This window comes from Chiloscyllium punctatum, chromosome 45 (genome assembly GCF_047496795.1).
Source record: "Chiloscyllium punctatum isolate Juve2018m chromosome 45, sChiPun1.3, whole genome shotgun sequence".
In the NCBI taxonomy this organism is placed as follows: domain Eukaryota; kingdom Metazoa; phylum Chordata; class Chondrichthyes; order Orectolobiformes; family Hemiscylliidae; genus Chiloscyllium; species Chiloscyllium punctatum.
This window is the reverse complement of record NC_092783.1, coordinates 9469745-9490314: the sequence shown is the minus strand read 5'-3', so window position 1 is coordinate 9490314 and position 20570 is coordinate 9469745. Positions and strand designations below refer to the sequence as shown.

At 43.0% G+C, this 20570-nt stretch overlaps 1 protein-coding gene across 3 annotated transcripts in view; it reads left to right on the top strand.

The window, feature by feature from the left end:
* LOC140467148 (protein phosphatase 1 regulatory subunit 12A-like) overlaps window positions 1-20570 on the top strand; it is a 271396-nt gene that overhangs the window by 120182 nt on the left and 130644 nt on the right. For all 3 annotated transcript variants that reach the window (XM_072563240.1, XM_072563241.1, XM_072563242.1), the window contains exons 9-10: window positions 8055-8170; window positions 9077-9289. In XM_072563240.1, the coding sequence (XP_072419341.1) occupies window positions 8055-8170; window positions 9077-9289 (329 nt within the window). The remainder of the gene's footprint in view (window positions 1-8054; window positions 8171-9076; window positions 9290-20570) is intronic.

Below are 20570 nucleotides of genomic sequence, written 5' to 3'. Positions count from 1 at the left end.
ACATGCTGAAATTTATAAAACTTACCTCTGAAACCAGTTTCTCTTAATACAGGTTAAACCTCAGTTACGCAATGTTCTCTAGTACGTAAAACTCCGTGATCTAGCAACCACACTACTACATGTTGCTTCCTGCTGTTCCTCTTCCCCCGCCTCCCCCACTCCTCCACAGACACACCAGAAAAACAAAAAAAATCTCCTTGCTGCAGTGCAGATTTGAGATTTGTGAGTTTGATTGAGACAGTGAGCACTGAGTAACACATAGTTATTACTAGTTACAGACTGGTTTTACTCATCAATAACCTGGTTAAATGCCCTCCTCCCTTAGTTAATTCAATAGATCCATTAAGGTTTTGTGACTTAAGAGAATGTATGTTTGTTTTAAAACATATAGTAATCAAACATTAACTTTCTTAATTGTGTCTCTATTGTCATAGCTTTTTAACGTTTTCCAATCCACCACAAACAGCTTGCCCATCATATCTTCATATTTCCATTGGCTTAGATTTAAGGCCATAGTTTTGTATTGAACTATATCCTTTCAAACTTAATTTTTTTTTAGAATCCATTGCTTCTCAGTCAGGACTTTGAGATTACTGATGTGCTCTTAGTTATAGCATAATACCGGATATAAAAATAGCCTTTTTTGAATTTGCTTCTTCATGCTGTACCAGAAAACCATCTGATGTACATCCAGCAATTCAACCTTTACAGCACTGGTGCTGATTAGATTTATGTAGTCTACATATAATATGTATATAATAGTTAAAAATCACAATACCAGGTTATAGTCCAGCAGGTTTATTTGGAAGTACAAGCTTTCAGGACACTGCTCCTTCATCAGGTGGCTAGTGGGGCAGGATCATTGAACACAGAATTTATAGTAAAAGATCAAAGTGTCATACAACTTAAGCAAAGTATTGAGCAAACCTAGATTTCTGGTAAGTCTTTAATCACTTAGAATGGGGATGCAGGTTTCGATTGATTAATATTTTCAGCATTTATATGAATGGTTTGGGTGTGAACATATGAGGTACAGTTAATACGTTTGCAGATGACACCAAAATTGGAGGTGTAGTAGATGCCGAAGAAGGTTACCTCAGATTACAACGGGGCCTTGATCAGATGAGCCAATTGGTTGAGGAGTAGCAGATGCAGTTTAATTTAGATAAATGTGATGTATTGCATTGTGGAAAGGCAAATCTGAGCTGGACTTATACACTTAATGGTAAGGTTCTATGGAGTATTGCTGAACAAAGAGACCTTGGAGTGCAGATTCATAGTTCCTTTAAAGTGGAGTCTTGGGTAGATAGGATAGTGAAGAAGGCATTTGGAATGCTTCCCTTTATTGATCAGAGCATGGAGTATAGAATTTGGGAGGCCATCTTGTGACTATACAGGACATTGGTTAGGTCACTTTGGAATATTGTGTGCAGTTCTGGTCTCCCTCCTAATGAAAGGATGTTGCGAAACTTGAAAGGGGTCAGAAAAGATTTACAAGGATATTGCCTTGGTTGGAGGATTTGAGTGATGGGTAAAAGCTGAATAGGCTAGGGCTGTTTTCCCTGGAGCACCGGAGGCTGAGGGCTGACCTTATAGAAGTTTTTAAAATCATGAGGGGCATGGATAGGATAAATAGACAAGGTCTGGGTTGGGCAAATCCAGAGCTAGAGGACATAATTTAGAGTGAGAGGGGAAAAATTTAAAAGGAACCTAAGGGGCAGTTTTTTCATGCAGAAGGTGGTGCAAGTATGGAATGAGTTGCCAGAGGAAATGGTGGAGCCTGGTATAATTACAACATATAAAAGATGTCTGGATGTGTACGTAGAAAGGATTTAGATAGATATGGGGCAAGAGCTGGCAAAGGGGACTAAATTAATTTGGGCTATCTGGTCGGCATGGACAAGTTGGACCGAAGGGTCTGTTTCTGTGCTGTACATCCCTGTGACTGTATGACTCTATGTAAATTCCAGAACATCATCTAAGTCAGTCCCAAGATAACAAGGTTTTATTTTAAAAAGTGACAGCTCAGACAGTACATTAAAGGTATGAGGTTACAGGCTATCTGTATCCCAACCTTGAGTCAGACTGGTACTATTTCCAAAGTAGGAATTTGTAAAATGCTACATGAACTGACTGCCTACAGATAAAGTGCTTTTTGAACAAAATAGAATGTATCTAGCAATACAAATTTGCAAATGCAAATTCACCTATAGACCTGCACGTGTGTGTGTGTGTTGACGCGCATGCAAGTGTGATGGACTATGTGCCTTTAAGAGGGGTGCGCATGTATGTGTATAAGAGAGGGTCTGTGTGAGTGTCATTGTGTGTAAGAGTATGTGTGTGTGTGTACAGTGTAGTGGGATCATCTGTATTGTGACATGAATCCAGGATCCTGGTCGAGCTTATCTTTGTGGGTACCAAACTTGCTATCAGCTCTGCTTGGCAACTGTGCGTTGTTGCGTATCCTGAAGTCCACCTTGGAGGATGGTCACCTGAAGATCAGAGGTCGAATGTTGTTGACTGCTGAAGTGCTCCCTGACTTGGAAGGAACATCCCTGTCTGGCAATTGTTGTGCGGTGTCTATTCATCCATTGTCGTAGCATCTGCTTGGTCTCACGAAGATACCACACCATGGGGCATCCTTGACTGCAGCGTATGAGATAGACAGCATTGGCAGAGTCACATGACTACCTACTGCACGTGATGGGTGGTGTCCCCACATGTAAAGGTAGTATCCATGTTGACACTCTGACTTGTCTTGCAGTGGTGGCCATGACAGGGTTGTATGGTGTTGTGGTCGATGTCCTGAAGGCTGGGCAACTAAAGACGAGAAGTGAAGGCGTAGGGAAGATGTTAATGAGGTGCTCGTCCTCATTGATGATGTCCTTTGCACCCTGCAAAACATTGTGTAGTTTCTGTGCTCCCAGGAAGTACTGGACAACGAAGAGTACCCTGTCAGTTGTATCCCATGTCTTTCTCCTGAGTAGGTCATTATGGTTTCTCACTGTGGCATGTCTGAATTGGCTAACAATGAGTTGAACATCGTATCCTGCTCTTATGAGAGTGTCCGTTGCATTTCTCCTCGTCTTGTTCGTAGAGGATGGCTGTTTTAGTATGTTTAGGGTGGAATCTGGAAGTTATCTGTGAGCTTGTGGTAAAGTGAGGTACTGAGGTGCCTGGCCTTGATGGAGATGTGAGTGCCCAAGAACGAGAGTGATTCTAAAGAATTGTACATGCTAAGTCTGATGGTGGGATGTAACTTGTTGATATCACTGTGTAGTTGTTTCAGTGACTCCTTGCCATGAGTCTAGAGGAAGACAATGTCATCAGTCTATCTGGTGTATTGTGCTGGTTGGAGGTCCTGTGCAGCAAAGAAGTCTTGTTTGAACATATTGGGATGCAAATTTGGACCCCATAGCTGTTCCATGTGTCTGCATGAAGAACTGATTGTCAAAGATGAAGACGTTAAGATTGAGGGTGAAGTGGATGAAGCAACACAAACTACGTTGAGAGATTTTGCTGTTACACCTCTCGCAAACTCCTCAATCATCTTGTATACCAACTCTACAGGCACCATAACCTTGAAATTGAGATAGAGTCCATGTTCTCAGCTTGCATTCAAGATACAGCAGTACAATTACAAGACACTGCCAAGTAGATGAGGCCATGCACATCAAGAGCAAGAAACTTGAGAAACCTGGCATCACCACCAGCAGTAGCCAAGCCTCCCCTGGCACCACAGTTGAAAACCGTACCACCATGGGGAAATTAATCATCAACTTATCGGACAACACCCTTCAACCAAAAGAGACTGAAGTTCTCAACCCAGTGCTCAATTTTTGCCCCACCACCAAAATGGACCCCGTTGGTCTTCTGGCGAACACGGGGGAATTCATGAGGTGAATGAGACTTTAGGAATTCTTCCATGACTCAGCAGGAAGCCCAGTGTGACAACCGATGAACTGAAACAGTCGTCAGAGAGGTCAGTAATGGAGGGACCGAAGGAGGAGTTAACTTGGATTAACTGGTGCTAACCACTGCCCTGGGCTTGATATGTATGCTCAAACCATCAGGAAAAGTTTAAAAGCCAGATTCATCAGCCACACCCATAAGGTAGAGCAAAACATTACCTGATCACAACACAACGCCATCCATGCTCTCAAGACAAATTGCAACATTGTCATCAAACCAGCAGACAAAGGAGGCGCCACAGTCATTCAGAATAGAATGAACTTCTGCAAGGAACTGTGTTATGAGGTGGCGGTGAACCCTTCTGTTAATTAAAACAAACACCAAGAAAAGCTCACCTTATATTGTACTCTGTTGAAATGAGTGACAGAGAACTCCCAAATTCCACAACTTAAAGAAAATATTATCAATTTATTTTTTAACTCTAAAAGTGAACATTAAACAACAATTCACAACTCTTAAACACCCCCCCCACCTTCTCTTAACCGCTTATTTTCTGCCTCCCAACTCTATAACAATGTACTGTTTCAATAAGACACTTATTAAAATTACATCAACTTAATTTCAAGATCACGCAGCGGATGTCATCCTTAGTATCTTTCTTCTTCTGGCTGATGATCTCCCTGGGATGTCCTCTTTCTTTTTACTGCAAATATATTTCGTGTGAAAAGGAACCTTCAAGAGAGAGTATTTCCGAATTTCTTGGATGTGTTAATGCCAGTTGCTCTGTCTCCAATTTTCAAAATGCTTGCCTTTTTTTAATCCGTAACTTCAGATTGTTGCATTGGTTCGACATTGGCAAAACAATAAATTCAAACTCTATTGGGTTTTAGTATCCTGGGGCATAATTTAAACTGGTTAAATTTGAATTGTTGTCAAAACAGCAACCAACTCTGTTATCCATTTCACAGCCAAATGTTACATTTTCAATATTCCAGTACACTCTGAGACTGCTGTCTAGTCATTTCATACCAGTGCTTTTAAACTGTTGGTTCAGAACAGTATTCATTCTCTCTTAAAGGTACAATATTTGCCTTCAGCATCAAAGCAAGTTTACCAACAACTGAACAACCAGGGATGTTATAGGCAACTACTAGCCGATCCGACCAAAGTACACACCTGTGAACTAAACAGATCAAGACTTTTGATCCAATCCTTCAGACTACCATACATATTCCCATGTACATTTCGTGTAGGGGATTTCTACTGCCTTCTGAAAATGCACATAGCTAGCACACCTGGGCGTCTCATCATATCAGGCAACAGGACACTGTGTGAGAACTTCTCTGGTTGTGTCGAGGGCATCTTCAAACCCATTGTACGGGAGATCCCTAGTTTCTTTCGTGACATTACAGATTTCTTCCAGAAACTCAGCATCATAGGCCAGTCGAACCAAGACCATTCCTTGTCACAATAGATGTTTCGGCACTCTCCACCAGCATCTCCCACAACGGTGGCATCACTGCAAAGCCTCAGTACTCAATACCAAAATCTACCAATCTCCAGGCACCATCCTACAACTCATGTGCTTCATCCTCAACCACAATGTTTTCACCTTTGACACAGTTTTTTATCCAGACACATGGAATAACCATGGGGACCAAATTTACACAACAATATGCTGACATTTTCATGTGCAAGCTCGGACAAGACGTTTTAGCTGCACAGGACTTCTGGGCAATAGACAACAGATACATTATTGACACTTCATTCCTCTGGACCCATAGCGAGGAGTCACTGAAACAACTACACAGTGATATGAACAAGTTTCATCCCACCATCAGACTTATCATGGACTATTCTTTAGAATTAGTCTTCTTCTTGGGCACACACATCTCCATCAAGGATGAGCACCTCAGTACCTCACTCTACCACAAGCCCATGAGTAACCTTACGATGCTGCACTTCTCAGGCTTCCACCCCAAACTTATGAAAGCAGCCATCCTCTACGGACAAGCCCTATGCATACACAGGATCCATTCAGATGAGGAGGAACACGACGGACACCTGAAGGTGTTTAAAGATGCCCTTATAAGAACAGGATACAATGTCCAACTTATTGTTAGCCAGTTCTGACATGCCACAGGGAGAAATGACGACCTCAGGAGACAGACACAGGAGACAACTGACAAGGTATGCTTCATCATCCAGGAGCAGAGAAACTGCGCCCTGTTTTTCGCGGCCTGCAGCGCATTATCGATGAGGATGAGCACTTCACCAAGATCTTCCCTACGCTTCCACCTCTTGTCTTTAAACAACTGCTAAACCTTAAACAGATCATTGTTTGCAGCAAACTGCCCAGCCTTCAGGGCAACATCGACCACAACACCATACAACCCTGTCATGGCAGCCACTGCAAGATGTGTCAGTATCAACATGAATGAGGACTCTATCCACCACATGTGCGGCAGGTGCTTTTGTGACTCTGCCAATGTTGTCTATCTCATACGCTGCAGGCAAGGATGTCGGGCGGTATGGTATTTTGGTGAGACCAAGCAGACACTGCGACAATGGATGAATGGACACCTTGCAATAATTGCCAGACAGGGATCTTCCCCCCAGTTGGCGAACACATTAGCAGTCAAGGATATTTGGCCTTGGATCTTCAGGTGACTGTCCTCCAAGGCAGAGTTCGGGATATGCAACAACGCACAGCAGCTGAGCAGAGGCTGATACCCTAGTTTGATATCCCAGGCCAGACTGGGATCTTGGGTTCATGTCACGCTTAATGTGACAGACCCCCTCAAAACATTTCAAGAAAGTAGCCAGACTTTAACTGTGCTAGTTGTTTTAATCAGGTGTAGTGTGGATATTCCAGAAGATGCAGCTTGTCAAGCCACTTATTTTAAACAAAATGGAATTTATTTACAAGATTACCGAATGAAACACAAACAAAGAGAACAGAATACCGAATAACTTAACCATTTCGAAAACCCAACTTAATTATGCTTTTCCAAATACTTGCAACAATCCCTATAAACACTCCTTGGTTCAAAAGATATTATCAAACACAGGGACTGACAGGAGAGATGTCAGAGAGAGAGGTGGCAGCATGGTAGTTTCCATCTTCCATGTTGCTGTTTCTTGGACCAGCAGCCTCAAACTGTCTGACTGCTCTCAGTGCATAGCTGGCCTGCCAAAAGCAAATCAAACCGGAGTAGAGCTGAGCTGGGAGAACTGGCCACTCTCCTTTCATTATAAACATTTTTTTCTGCTGAGGCAGTATCTATTAGCTATAATCAACTTGGCCCGAAAACCCATCAAAACCAGACTTTTCGGAATCACTGCTTTTACGACCTCTGGAAAAAAAAGGACAGTATAACTTTGTTAAAGGAGCAGCATCACCACTATATATATATATATATATATATATATATATATAATATATATACGTATATATAGATTGAAGTCAGTCATTACTGCACTACTATCGTGACATTCATATCAAATCTCTTGATTTGATATATGATCTTTATTGCCGTAACTGTTTGGTGACCTATAAACAACTACCCTTGCTGTTTGTTATCTGCACCTGACCAGATTCTGCATCCTGCTGTTATGATCTAAGATGCGCTCTCATTAAATCTGATCCTGTTCCTTACTATGAGCACTACTGCAACCCCTATTTCTTTTTACTTGGCCTTCCCCTAAGTGAATAGCAAATGTCTTTTCTCGAGGGTGAGGAAGCTCAAAACCAGCAGGCATATTTTTAAGGCAAGAGGTGAAAGCTTTTAAAAGGACATGAATCATAGTTCTGAAATTGTGAGCTCAAGTTTTGGTGGGCGTTAACCCTCACTGCCTATTTTCATTTAGGCTACGTGAAGTGCTCACCACTCCCCACATGCCACAGGATGGACATTTCACATTTTGAATTCCCCTGTGTTAAGCCTACTTTCAGGCTATTCACTATAAATTTGAAAGTAAATCCTGTGAGTTGTGCCTTGAGCCTCAATCTATTGTTCACATTGCCAGTGTTTGAAATTGTTTTAGGAATCATCTGAGTTCTGATTGCTAACTAAGATTTTTATTGTTCAGTATACCTCTTCATGATAAGCCATCAAAATATGTTTCTCTTTCTCTTTCAGAGAAGTCAAAGCCATCTATCAAAAATAATATAAACAGCAAACTGAACAGCCGAAGCTTGCAGCTAGCACCAACTGCAGGGCACTCCACTCGATTCACAGCTACCACAACAAGAAAGGTGAAATACAACTCTGATTCTGTGTTTTGTAGAGCAAGGGGTGGGTGAGCTTTGAATTTCTTTATGCAGGTAATTAGGGAATTGCCATAGACATCTGTACATTTTATTACCTTTTTTACATTTTTATCTGTGGGCGAAGTCATGGAGATCTTCTTGTGCAATTTACGATATTGCTGCTTTTGTTGCTTGCACTTATTTTAAAAATTGGAACTTTTTGACATAAAATTATAATCAGCTTCATTAATGATTTGCATTCATATAGCATCTTTAAGCCAAAACATTGCCAAATATGAGGAAAGAAGTGAAGGCAGAGAAAGATCAAAATATTTGAAGGTTCAAAAATGGTAGTTATTAATGAGGCTGCTGAATGCTGACTGAGTGGATTCACAGAATAAAATTCAGAGCGTTGTAAACATGCATGTTGTTGTTGGGATAAAAGGAATGTGAGTGAACAAGTGGGCAGTGTCTGAGGAACAGAGCTTTCAAGTAGTCGGATGTCTGGAAGAGGTTTTTTTAAAAAATCCTGAATTATAATTTTGAGATGTCACAGGGCTAGAAACCAATCTCAGGAATGATAGATTAACAAAACCTGATGTGGGTTAGGATATGGTCAGGAAGGTTAAAATGATTTCACATTTGCCTTAATGCTGACTGTGTACTTTCTTTTTAAATCATGAAGAGATTTGAGGCATCATGTGAATGCAAGTTTATTGAGCTTCATTTCAATAATTTCTTGTGTGGTTGAAAGCTGGTTGCAGGAGCCATTTTCTTTTCTTCATTTTTAAAGACTGTGTAGTATCTTTTAAACCCTGTGACACCATTTTACAAATAAAGAATTGTCATCAAAATTAATCATTAATCAAAACTGCTTATAAACTGTATGAATCAAGATTTGCTTTGTTTCAGATTATTAGCCCTTTTCTCAAATCTACTGCCAAAGATGAAGAAGGTAAAGATGAATCTCCAGCTTCTTGGAGATTGGGGTTGAGGAAGACTGGAAGCCATGATGCACTGAGTGAAATTAGTAGCTCCCAAGCACTGAAAGAGAAGGACTCATTTGGGATTATTCGATCTGCTTCAAGTCCACGTCTTTCAACCATATTTGATAACCGGGAAAAGGTACAACTTTTGAAATTTTTGTTTGCAGAGCATAGTAACAAATCTGTTTCAGTGGTAGGAATTAGAATTGAGTATTGTATCTGAGCAGTATCATTGATACATTTTCAGGCAAATGTTGCTTCCGAACAGCAAGTTGCAGTTTAAGATGTTGGCTAGGATTTTCTGATGGCCAGACAGCCATTATACCAGTATAAATGGTAATTTTGCATGGGGACTCTGGAATACCCATTATAGCTAAATGAATTTTTCTGCTGGGTAATTTGTCTCTTCCTGAAACCTTCCAAAATTCTTCAGTTACATCAAAGACCTCAGAGGGTTCTGATGAAATTAAGTAAAATAGTTACTCAGGAAAGATTTGAATATGAAATACCCGAGTAACTATTCAACAAATCAATACTAATCTGGCAACCTACCTCTGAAACTCAAACTTGTCCTCAGCTGACATCCTACACCCTACTCATTTGGTATTCTTTCCCTGGTACCGTACCTTCAAACCATCTAGTATTCTTCCTGTGGCAGGACGTTTAGTTTTCAGAATATGCAACTGACTGCTGTGAGAGGGGGCTTGCTGTTTGCCTACCTCTGACTTTTCCACGCTACAGCAGAACTGTCAGAATGAAGTACAGCTCTGCATTTCTCAGGGAGCCCTGAAATGTTGAGTTCCCAATTGTAGCTGTGACCAGATTACTCGTTGCAACTTTGGTTTTTTTTAATTCATGGGATATAGGTGTCACTGGCCAGGTGAGCATTTATTGCCCATTCCAAAGTGTGCAATTCTGGTCACCCTCCTAAAGGAAGGATGTTGTAAAACTTGAATGGGTTCAGAAAAGATTTTCAAGGATGTTGGTGGATTTGAGCTATAGGGAAGGGGTGAATAGGCTGGGGGTGTTTTCCCTGGAACATCTGAGGCTGAGGGTGACCGGACAGAGGTTTATAAAATCATGATGGGCTGGATAAGGTAAATAGACAAGGTCTTTTCCCTGGGTTGGGGCAAGTCCAGAACTAGAGGACAAAGGTTTAAGATGAAAATGGAAAGATATAAAAGGACCTGAGGGGCAACATTTTCACACAGAGGGTGGTGCGTGTATGGAATGAGCTGCCAGAGGAAGTGGTGGAGGCTGGTACAATTCCAACATTTAAAATACATCTGGATGGGTTTATGAATAGGTGGGATTTAGAGAGTTAAGTGCTGGCACGTGGGACTAGATTAATTTAGAGTATCTGGTCGACATGGACAAGATGGACCAAAGGGTCTGTTTCCATGCTGTGCATCTTATCTATGACTCTAGTTGCCCAGAGACAGTTAAGAGTTAACTGCATTGCTGTGGGTTTGGAGTTACATGTGGGCCAGGCCAGGCCAGGTAAGGGCAGCAGATTTCTTTCCCTAATGGATATTAGTGAACTAGATGGGCTTTTCCTGATAATCAACAATGGATTCATAGTTCTCATTAGACTCCTAATTTCAGATATTTATTGAATTCACATTCCCCCATGACAAGATTTGAACCCAGGTCCAAGAACATTATCTAGGTCTCAGTATTATTACTAGGCTATTAATTCAATTGGAGGGAGACCAGAATTGCACACTAGGGATGGGCAATGAATGCTGGCCATCATCTGCCCTTTATTGGGATGTAGATTTTAACTTAGGCTTGTGGTCACATGCATGGTGTTATGAAGGTGAAGGTATGTACTCTCCCTTTGAGAGAGTGAATGCTGTTCTGAACTCAGAAATTACAAGCACCTGTGTATGTGACTAGATGGCAGTCCCAGAGTGTACTGGAAAATTGAAACTACGTAAAATTTGACTGTGAAGTGGATACTTGAGTTTTGGTCGGTGATTAAAGTCTTTACACTCTTTCTGACATGTTACCCATGAGAGTGGTAATTTGTGGAATAGATAAACAGAAATTTGCTCTGTAAGACCAGGTTGGACAGCCAAATCAAGATTGAGAAAGCAACAGTGGAACTGATTGACAGAGTGTCAGTTCCAGAAATACAGTTTGTTCTTGGGAATGATTTAGCAGGATCCAAGGTGGGAGTGTCAACCTTTGTTGTGGAGAAACCAAATGTAAACTAGGGAACCAAGGAGTTAAAAGACAAATACCCTAGAATCTTTCCAGACTGTGTCGTAACAGGATTCCACTGTCATAAGTCACAACAAGAAGCAAAAACTAAAGAGAAAGACGAAGGAGTTGAGGTTCAGTTAGCTGCCACCCTGTTTGATATAGAGGTACAGAAAAAACCTGAACAGTACAGGGTCAGGCAGAAGTGTTTCGTCCTGAAAGGCTAATGGACCTACAACAGAAAGACAAGACAATACAAGGGGTAAGTCATGGGGTACAGGTCTCTGGCACAGAGTCTGTCCCTGTTGCTCAGAAGGGAAGGGAGGAGATCTGCAAAGCATTAGTCACTGGGGACTCCATTGTTAGCTGGACACCTAGGAGGTTCTGTGGGAACAAGAGAAACTCACTGTTGATGTGTTGTCTACCAGGTGCCAGGGTTTGTGATATTTCGGATCGTGTTTTCAGGATCCTGAAGGGGGAGGGGGAGCAGCTCCAAGTTGTGCTCCACAGGTACTAATGATATGATATAGGTAGGGAAAGGGATGGGGATTAAGGCAGACATTCAGTGAGCTAGGGTGGAACCTTAGTGTTGGAGTATTTATCCTCTGATTTGTTGCCCATGCCACGTGCTAGAGAGGTGAGGAATCAGGAGAGACAGGAGTTGAACACGTGATGGCAGGGATGGTGCAGGAGTGAAGATTTTGGATACCTGGATAATTGGGGCTCGTTCTGGGGTAGGTGGGACCGTTACAAACAGGAGGGTCTACACCTGAACCAGAAGGGTATCCTGGGGGGAAAATTTGCTCATAGTCTTCATAAGGGTTTAAACTAATTCAACAGGGGGATGGGAGCCAGAAATGTCCTTCCAGTGTCCAAGAGGTTGAGAGCAGTGAGGTCAGAAGTATGATTTCAATGTCGCAAGAGTTCACTGGCAAGCAGGAAGGTGGTTTGAAGTATGTCTACTTTAATGCCAGGTGCATCCAAAATAAGGTGGGTGAACTTGCAGCCTGGATTGGTACCTGAGACTTTGATGTTGTGGACATTTCGGAGACATGGATAGAGCAGGGACAGGAATGATTGTTGCAGGTTCCGGGATTTAGATGATTAGATTACTTAGTGTGGAAACAGGCCCTTCGGCCCAACAAGTCCACACCACCCCGCCGAAGCACCTACATCTACCCCTTACCTAACACTACGGGCAATTTAGCATGGCCAATTCACCTGACCTGCACATCTTTGGACTGTGGGAGGAAACCGGAGCACCCGGAAGAAACCCACGCAGACACGGGGAGAATGTGCAAACTCCACACAGTCAGTCGCTTGAGGCAGGAATTGAACCCGGGTCTCTGGCGCTGTGAGGCAGCAGTGCTAACCACTGTGCCTCAGTAAGAATAGAGAAGATGGCAAAAGAGGGGTAGGTATGGCATTGTTAGTCAAGGATAGTATTACAGTGGCAGGACAGGATGTTTGAGGACTTGTCTACTGAGGTAGTTGAGAGTATAGTGCTGGAAAAGCACAGCAGGTCAGGCAGCATCTGAGGAGCAGGAGAATCAATGTTTTGGGCATAAGCCCTTCATCAGGAAAAAGGCTTGTGGGTCAGGGCTGAGAGATAAATGGGAGGGGGTGGGGTTTGGGGAAAGGTAGCCGAGAAAGTGATAGGTGGATGAAGGTGAGGGAGAAGGTGGTAGATTAGAGGGGGAGTGATGGACAGGTGCCGAGTTGGAGGCTTGGGACTGGGATCATGTGGGGAGAGGGGAAATGAGGTAGCTGTTGAAATCCACACTTATTCCATGTGGTTGCAGGGTCCCAAGGTGGAATATGAGGCGTTTTCCTCCTGGCATCAGGTAACGGTTTGGCGGTGGAGGATGCCCAGCACCTGCATGTCCTTGACTGAGTTGGTAGGGGAGTTGGAGTGTTCTGCGTGGGGCGGTGGGGTTGGTGGGTGCAGGTGTCCCATACATGTTCTCTGAAACAATTTGCAAGGAAGTGCCCTGTCTCCCCAATGTAGAGGAGGCCACACCGGGTGCAACGGATGCAGTAGATGACATTGGTAGATGTGCAGGTAAATTTCTGATGTATGTGCAAAGATTCCTTGGGGCCATGGACGGAGGTGAGGGGAGTGGTATGGGTGCAGGTTTTGCACTTCCTGCAGTGGCAGAGAAAGATGCCAGGAGTGGAGTGTGTGCTGGTGAGGGGTGTGGACCCAATGAGGGAATTGCAGAAGGAGTGATCTTTTTGGACTGCTGATAGGGGTGGGAAGGGAAATATATCTCTGTGGGGCCTGTTTGGCAGTGGCGGAAGATGATGCGTTATATGCAGAGGTTGGTGGGTGGAAGGTGAGGATCGGGGGGTTTTGACCTTGTGTTGGGAGAGGTGGGGTTCAAGGGTAGTGGTGCATGAAGTGGAGGAGATGCATTGGAGGGCATCGTCAACCACATGAAGGAGGAGGCCATCCAGGACTTTGAAGTGGAATTCGTCATCCTGGGAACAGATGCGGTGGAGGTGGAGGAATTGGGAATGAGGGATTGTGTTTGTACAGGAGGTAGCTGTGGGAGTTGGTGGGATTGTAGTATATGTCTGTAGTTAGTCGGTCACCTGAGACTGTGATTGAGGGGTCCAGGAAGGGGAGGGAGGTTTCCGAGAAGGACCAGGTGAATTTGAGGTCGAGTTGGACGGTGTTGGTAAAGTTGATGAACTATTCAACCTCATCGCGAGAGCACGTGGCGGCGCCAATACAGTCATTGATATAGCGGAGGAACAGGTGGGGGGGGCGGTGTGGTGTCAGTGTAACTGCGGACGATGGACTGTTCCACATATCTGACAAATAGGCAGGCATAGCTGTGTCCCATGTGGAAGCCCATGACTGCCCCTTTGGTTTGGAGGAAGTGAGAGGTTTGGAAGAAGAAGTTGTTGAGGGTGAGGACCAGTTCAGCCAGGCGGATGAGGGTGTTGATGGAAGGGTACTGGTTGGGAGGGCGTGAGAGGAGGAAACTGAGGGCTTGGAGACCTTCGTTATAGCGGATCGATGTGTGCAGGGACTGAATGTCCGTGGTCAAGATGAGGCGTTGGGGCCGGGAAAATGAAAGTCTTGGAGGAGGTGAAGGGCATGGGTGGTGTCACAACGTAGATGGGAGTTCCTGGACTAAGGGGGACAGTATGGTGTTGAGGTAAAAAGAGATGAGTTCGGTGGGACAGGCGCAGGCTGAGACGATGGGTCGACTGGGGCAGGTTTGTGAATCTTGGGAAGGAGGTAGAACCTTCCAATCCACCAAACTCTTCATACAACACATCAACCTTCACCACTTCCGCCACCTTCAAACAGACCTCACCACCAGAAATATATTTCCCAATACACCTCTATCAGTGTTGCGAAAAGACCATTCCTTCCGTGACTCCCTGGTCAGGTCTACACCCCCATCAGCCCACAGCCCATATCTCATGCTTGGCACTTTCCCTGCCACTGCAGGAAGTGCAAAATCTGCGCCCACGCCACTCCCCTCACCTCCGTCCAAGGCCCCAAGGGATCCTTCACATTTGTCAGAAATTTACCTTCACCTCTACCAGTGTCATCTACTGCATCTTTTGCACCCAGCGTGGTCTCCTCTACATCAGGGAGACAGGACGCTTTCTTGCGGATTGTTTCAGAGAACATCTGTGGGACACCTACCCCACCGCCCCATGACTGAACATTTCATCTCCCCCCTCCTACTCCGACAAGGGCATGCTGGTCCTGGGCTGCCTTCACTGCCAAACCATTATCACCCGATGCCAGGGGGAGGAAGAAAGGCCTCATATTCCTTCTTGGGACCCTGCGACCACACGGGATAAATGTGAATTTCAGCAGCTACCTCATTTCTCTCCCTCCCTCTTCCACCTTTCTCCCCTTTCCCCCCCCCACCCCCCCCCCCCCCCCCCCAAAAATCATCCCAGTTCCAAGCTTCCAACTCGGCACCACCCCCCAGACCTGTCGATCACCCCGCTCTGACCTACCACCACCTCCCTCACCTTCATCCACCTATTGCTTTCCCAGCTACCTTTCCCCAAACCCCACTCCCTCCATTTATCTCTCAGTCCTGACCCACAAGCCTCATTCCTGATGAAAGGCTTATGCCTGAAATGTTGATTCTCCTGCTGCCTGACCTGCTGCGCTTTTCCAGCACTATACTCTGGACTTTGATCTCCAGCATCTGCAGTCCTCACTTTCTCCTTGTCTACTGAGGTAGTATGGGCTGAGGTTAGAAACAGGAAAGGGAGTTTTCTATTGGCCTCTGAATAGTTCCAGAGATGTAGAGGAGAGGATAGCGAAGATGATTCTGGATAGGAGCAAGAGTAGCAGGGTAGTTGTTATGGGGGGTTTTAACTTTCCAAATATTGACTAGCAGTACTTTAGTTCGAGTACTTTAGATGGGTCAGTTTTTGTCCAGTATGTGCAGTTTGGTTTCCTGACACAGTATGTAGACAAGTCAACAAGGGGTGAGGCCACATTGGATTTGATACTGGGTAATGAACCTAGCTAGGTGTTAGATTTGGGGGTAGGTGAACACTTTGGTGATAGTGACCACACTTCGGTTATGTTTACTTTAGCAATGGAAAGGGATAGGTATATACTGCAGGGCAAGAGTTATTGCTGGGGAAAGGCAATTATGATTCGATTAGGCAAGATTTAGGATGCATAGAATGGGGAAGGAAACTGCAGGGGATGGGCACAATTGAAATGTGGAGCTTATTCGAGGAACAACTACTGCATGTCTTTGATAAGACTGTCAGGCAGGGAGAAAGTGATTGAGCGAGGGAGCCATGGTTTACTAAAGAAGTTGAATCTCTTGTCAAGAAGAAGTAGTCTTATGTTTGGATGAGATGTGAAGTCTCAGTTAGGATGCTTGAGCGTTATAAGTTAGCCAGGAAGGGCTTAAAAGAAGAGCCAGAAGGAGACATGAGAAGTCATTGGCAAGTAGGATCAAGGAAAGCCCTAAAACTTTTTCTAGGTAAATCAAGAATAAAAGAATGACAAAAGAAAGATTAAGGCCAATCAAGGATAGTTGTGGGGAGTTGTTTATGGAATCTGTGGAGATGGGGATGTGCTAAATGAATATTTTTCATTGTCTTTTTCCTGTATGAATACTAATGTTGTCAAGGAGAATACTGAGATACAGGCTATTAGATCAGATGGAATTAGGGTTCGCAAAGAGGAGGTGTTAGCAATTCTAGAAAGTGTGAAAATAGGTAAATCCCATGGGCTGGCTGGGATTTGTCCTAGGATTCTCTGGGAAGTCAGAGGAGATTGCAGAGCCTTTGATTTTGACCGTTAAGTCATAATTGTCAACAGGAATAGTGCCAGAAGATTGGAGGATAGCAAATGTTGTCCTATTGTTCAAGAAGGAGAGTAGAGACAACCCTGGTAATTATAGACCAGTGAGCCTTACTTTGGTTGTGGGTAAAGTGTTGAACAAGGTTATAAGAGTTAGGATTTATAATCATCTAGAGAGGAATAAGTTGATTAGGGATAGTCATCACTGTTTTGTGAAGGTCATGCCTCACAAACCTTATTGAGTTCTTATGAGATGGTGACCAAATAGGTGGATGAGGGATTGAGATACACAAGATAATCAGAGGGTTAGATAGGGTGGACGGTGAGAGCCCTTTTCCTCTGATGCTGATGGCCAGCAAGAGGAGCCATAGCTTCAAATTGAGGATTGATAGATATAGGCCAGATGTTAGAGTTAGTTTCTTTATTCAGAGTAGTAAGGGTGTAGAATGCCCTGCTTGCAACAGTAGTAGACATTTAAGTGGTCATTGGATAAGCATATGGGTGAAAATGGAATAATGTAGGATAGATTGGCTTCAGATTGGTTCCACAGATCGGCACAACATCGAGGGCCGAAGGGCCTGTACTACGCAGTAATGCGTTATGTTCAAATAAAAGATATGTATGTTGATGCATACTCAGAAAATGAATCAGAATGAATTCTCAATGTATTCTTTACTATCTTAAAGATAGAATTCTAAGACAAAAATGGAAACCACGGCAGATTAGCGCAGAGGAGAAATGGGCGAATGTGCACCAGCTTGTGTTGCCATTAACATACAGACAGGAAATATTACGGGTAGCACGTGAATTACCAGCAGGAGTCATCTAGGTGTGAGGAAGACTTGGGCTAAGATGCAAAAACACTTCTGCTGGCCTGGACTGCACAGTGGTGTATGTAATTTTGCCGTGCATGTCATACATGCCAAATGATGGGTAAGCCACAGACAGGAATAAAACCAGCACCGTTGTTGCCAATTCCTGCATTTGAAGGACGTTTCATGTGGTTTGTGATTGATTGTGTACATCCCTTCCCCACAACTAAAAGTGAGAACCAATATTTGCTAACCATAATGGATGTGGCTTACCAGATTTCCAGAAGCAATTCCATTATGAAATATTAAGGCAAAAAGAGTCATGGATGAGTTAGTAGTTTTCTTTACCAGGTACAGGCTACCCAGAGAGATTCAGTCTGACTGAAAGTCTGATTTTACTGCTAGGTTGTTTAAGGAAGTCATGGATAGCTTAGGTATATAGCACTTTAAATCAAGTGCTTATAATCCTGAATCCCAGGGAGCCTTGGAATGGTGGCATCAGACCTTGAAGACCAAATTAAGAGTTTATTGTCAGGACAGCCCAAATTATTGGGATAAAGATAAAAGTTTACTGTTAGAGGTACCTCAAACAAATTTACTCAGTTTATTTCCTTTTGAGTTAACATTCAGACATAGATTCATAGAGGTGTGCAACATGAAAACAGACCCTTTGGTCCAGCTTGTCCATGTGGACCAGATATCCCAACCTAATCTAGTCCCACTTTCCAGCACCTGGCCCGTATCTCTCCAAACCCTTCCTATTTATATACTCATCCAGATGCCTTTTAAATATTGTAATTGTACCAGGGTACATTCCATACACGCACCACTCTCTGCGTGAAAAAATGCCCAGCGGGTCTCATATCTTTCGCCTCTCGCCCTAAACCTATGAAGTGAGAAAAATTGATAGGACCAAAGTCAGAGATCTCACACTTGCATTCTATATCTGAGGTGAGGGAGACAGCACCTGAAGAGGGCACAGCATAGTAGAAGCAGATGGTAGATAAAAACTCTGAAATTCGGATGTTTTCCATTGGGAATGACATATTAGTGGTGTTACCAGTGGTAGGAGATCTCTTCAAAGCCAGGTTTCATGGTCCCTATCAAATTGAGAAAAAATTGAGTCAGGTAAGCTATCTGGTAAAGATGCTGGACAGAAAAGAAACTCTATCGGGTATGTCTTGTGAACAGGTTGAAACCTTTATTATAAGAGAGACAGTAAACTGGAGAAACAGGTGTTAGTTACTGCCCCGAAGAGTGAGGAATCAAGTCCAGATGTCGTGGAGCGTGATGTGCCTCAAAATGCATTAAATAATTAACTCCTTGAGGAGTGGGAAAGGTCAGTGAGCTACCTCTCTCAAAAACAAAGAACCAAGTTGAAAGTTTTTTTTCAGCAGTTTGAAGACACGTGCAGAAATGAAATGGGGAGGACTAATGGAGGTCGGAAATACTGTTCCGATAAAACAGCACCCCCACAGGTTTAATCCTCTCCAAGCCACACGGGTCCAGAAGGAAGTGTATACGATGCTTAATTACATCATTGAACCAAGTCAGAGTGAGTGGAGTTCGCTGATTGTGTTAGTTCCCAAACTTGACAGGGCTCAACAATTTTGTGTGGACTATTGGAAACTCAACTGCATAACAAAATCGGACTCCTATCCAATACCAAGATTGGAGGACTATATTGAGAAAGTTGGTTAAGCCACTTACATCACCAAGTTGGACGTAATGCATGGTTATTGGCAGGTACCTTTATCAGAGAAAGTGAAAGAAGTTTCTGCATTTGCAACCCCAAATGGGCTGTATCAATTCATAGTGATGCTTTCGGAATGAAAAATATGCTAGCTATATTTCAAAGACTCATGAACAGAGTTGTGGCTGGATTAATAAATTATGCAGTTTTTCTGGATGTTTAGTGATCTTTAGCGAGTCGTGGAAAAATCACATGGTACAGGGCAGAGCTCTTTGAATGATTATGAGAAACAAAAGTGGTAATAAACTTAAAGAAAACAGAATTCCCAAAGGGAGACGTGAAGTTCTTTGGACATAATATTGGTCATGTAAGGTTGACCGCAAAAAACGTGAAGACGAAGGTCGTTGAAGAGCTTCCACAACCATCCTTGAAGAAAGAGATGCTTTGATTTTTGGGACTAAGCGGATTCTACCAGAAGTTTGTTCCAAACTTCACCATGGTGGCACTGCTGATTGTTTTACTAAAGAAGAACGCGAGGTTTCAGTGCACAGAACAATGCCAGAAAGCATTTGAGAATTTAAAAGCCATACTAACCACACCACCAGTTTTAGCTATACCAAATTTCTTGATACCTTTTGGAGTTGCAATCGAAGCGATATAGGAATTGGAAATGATGATGGAATTGAGTGACCAATTGGCTACAACATTTTAATGTTTATGTGATGAACAGTGTTTCAGAGACTGTTGTGTATATGGACCACAATTCTCTTATATTCTTGGAAAGATATAAAGACAAAAATATGAGGCTATCTCATTAGAGTCTTGTGTTACAGCGATGATCCAAAGTTGGGGGTATAAAATTGGTGGACATTTTGAAAATTGGTCAGAGAGCAACTGCTGTAGAGAAAGAGAGCTAATTCCCTGTCTAAAATCTTGCTCTCCCAAAAATTAGGAAGCACTCTCTATTAAAGGTACATTTTCATGTGAAACATACTCGCTGTAAAAAGAAAGATGACGACCCAGGGAAATCAGCAGCTGGAAGAGTGAAGACACGGAAGAATTCAGCAAATATGTGGTTTTGAAATTAATTTTAATAAGTGTCTTATTGGAACTGCATATTGTTATAGATTTAGAGGCAGATAGTAAGCAGTTAAGAGAAAGGGGGGCTTAGAGTTGTGAACTGTTTTTTTAATGTTCACTTTTAGAATTAAAACAAATTGATGTTATTTTCTTTAAATAGTGGAATTTGAGAGTTCTCTGTCACTCAATATTTTGACAGATTATGAGGCGAGGCGAGCTTTTTTGGGTGTTTGGTTTAATTAAGAGGAGTTCACATCCATGTTGTAATAATAAATAATAGTGAAGTTTTTTTTTTATTTTGTGTGTTATATGCAGTGTTGCC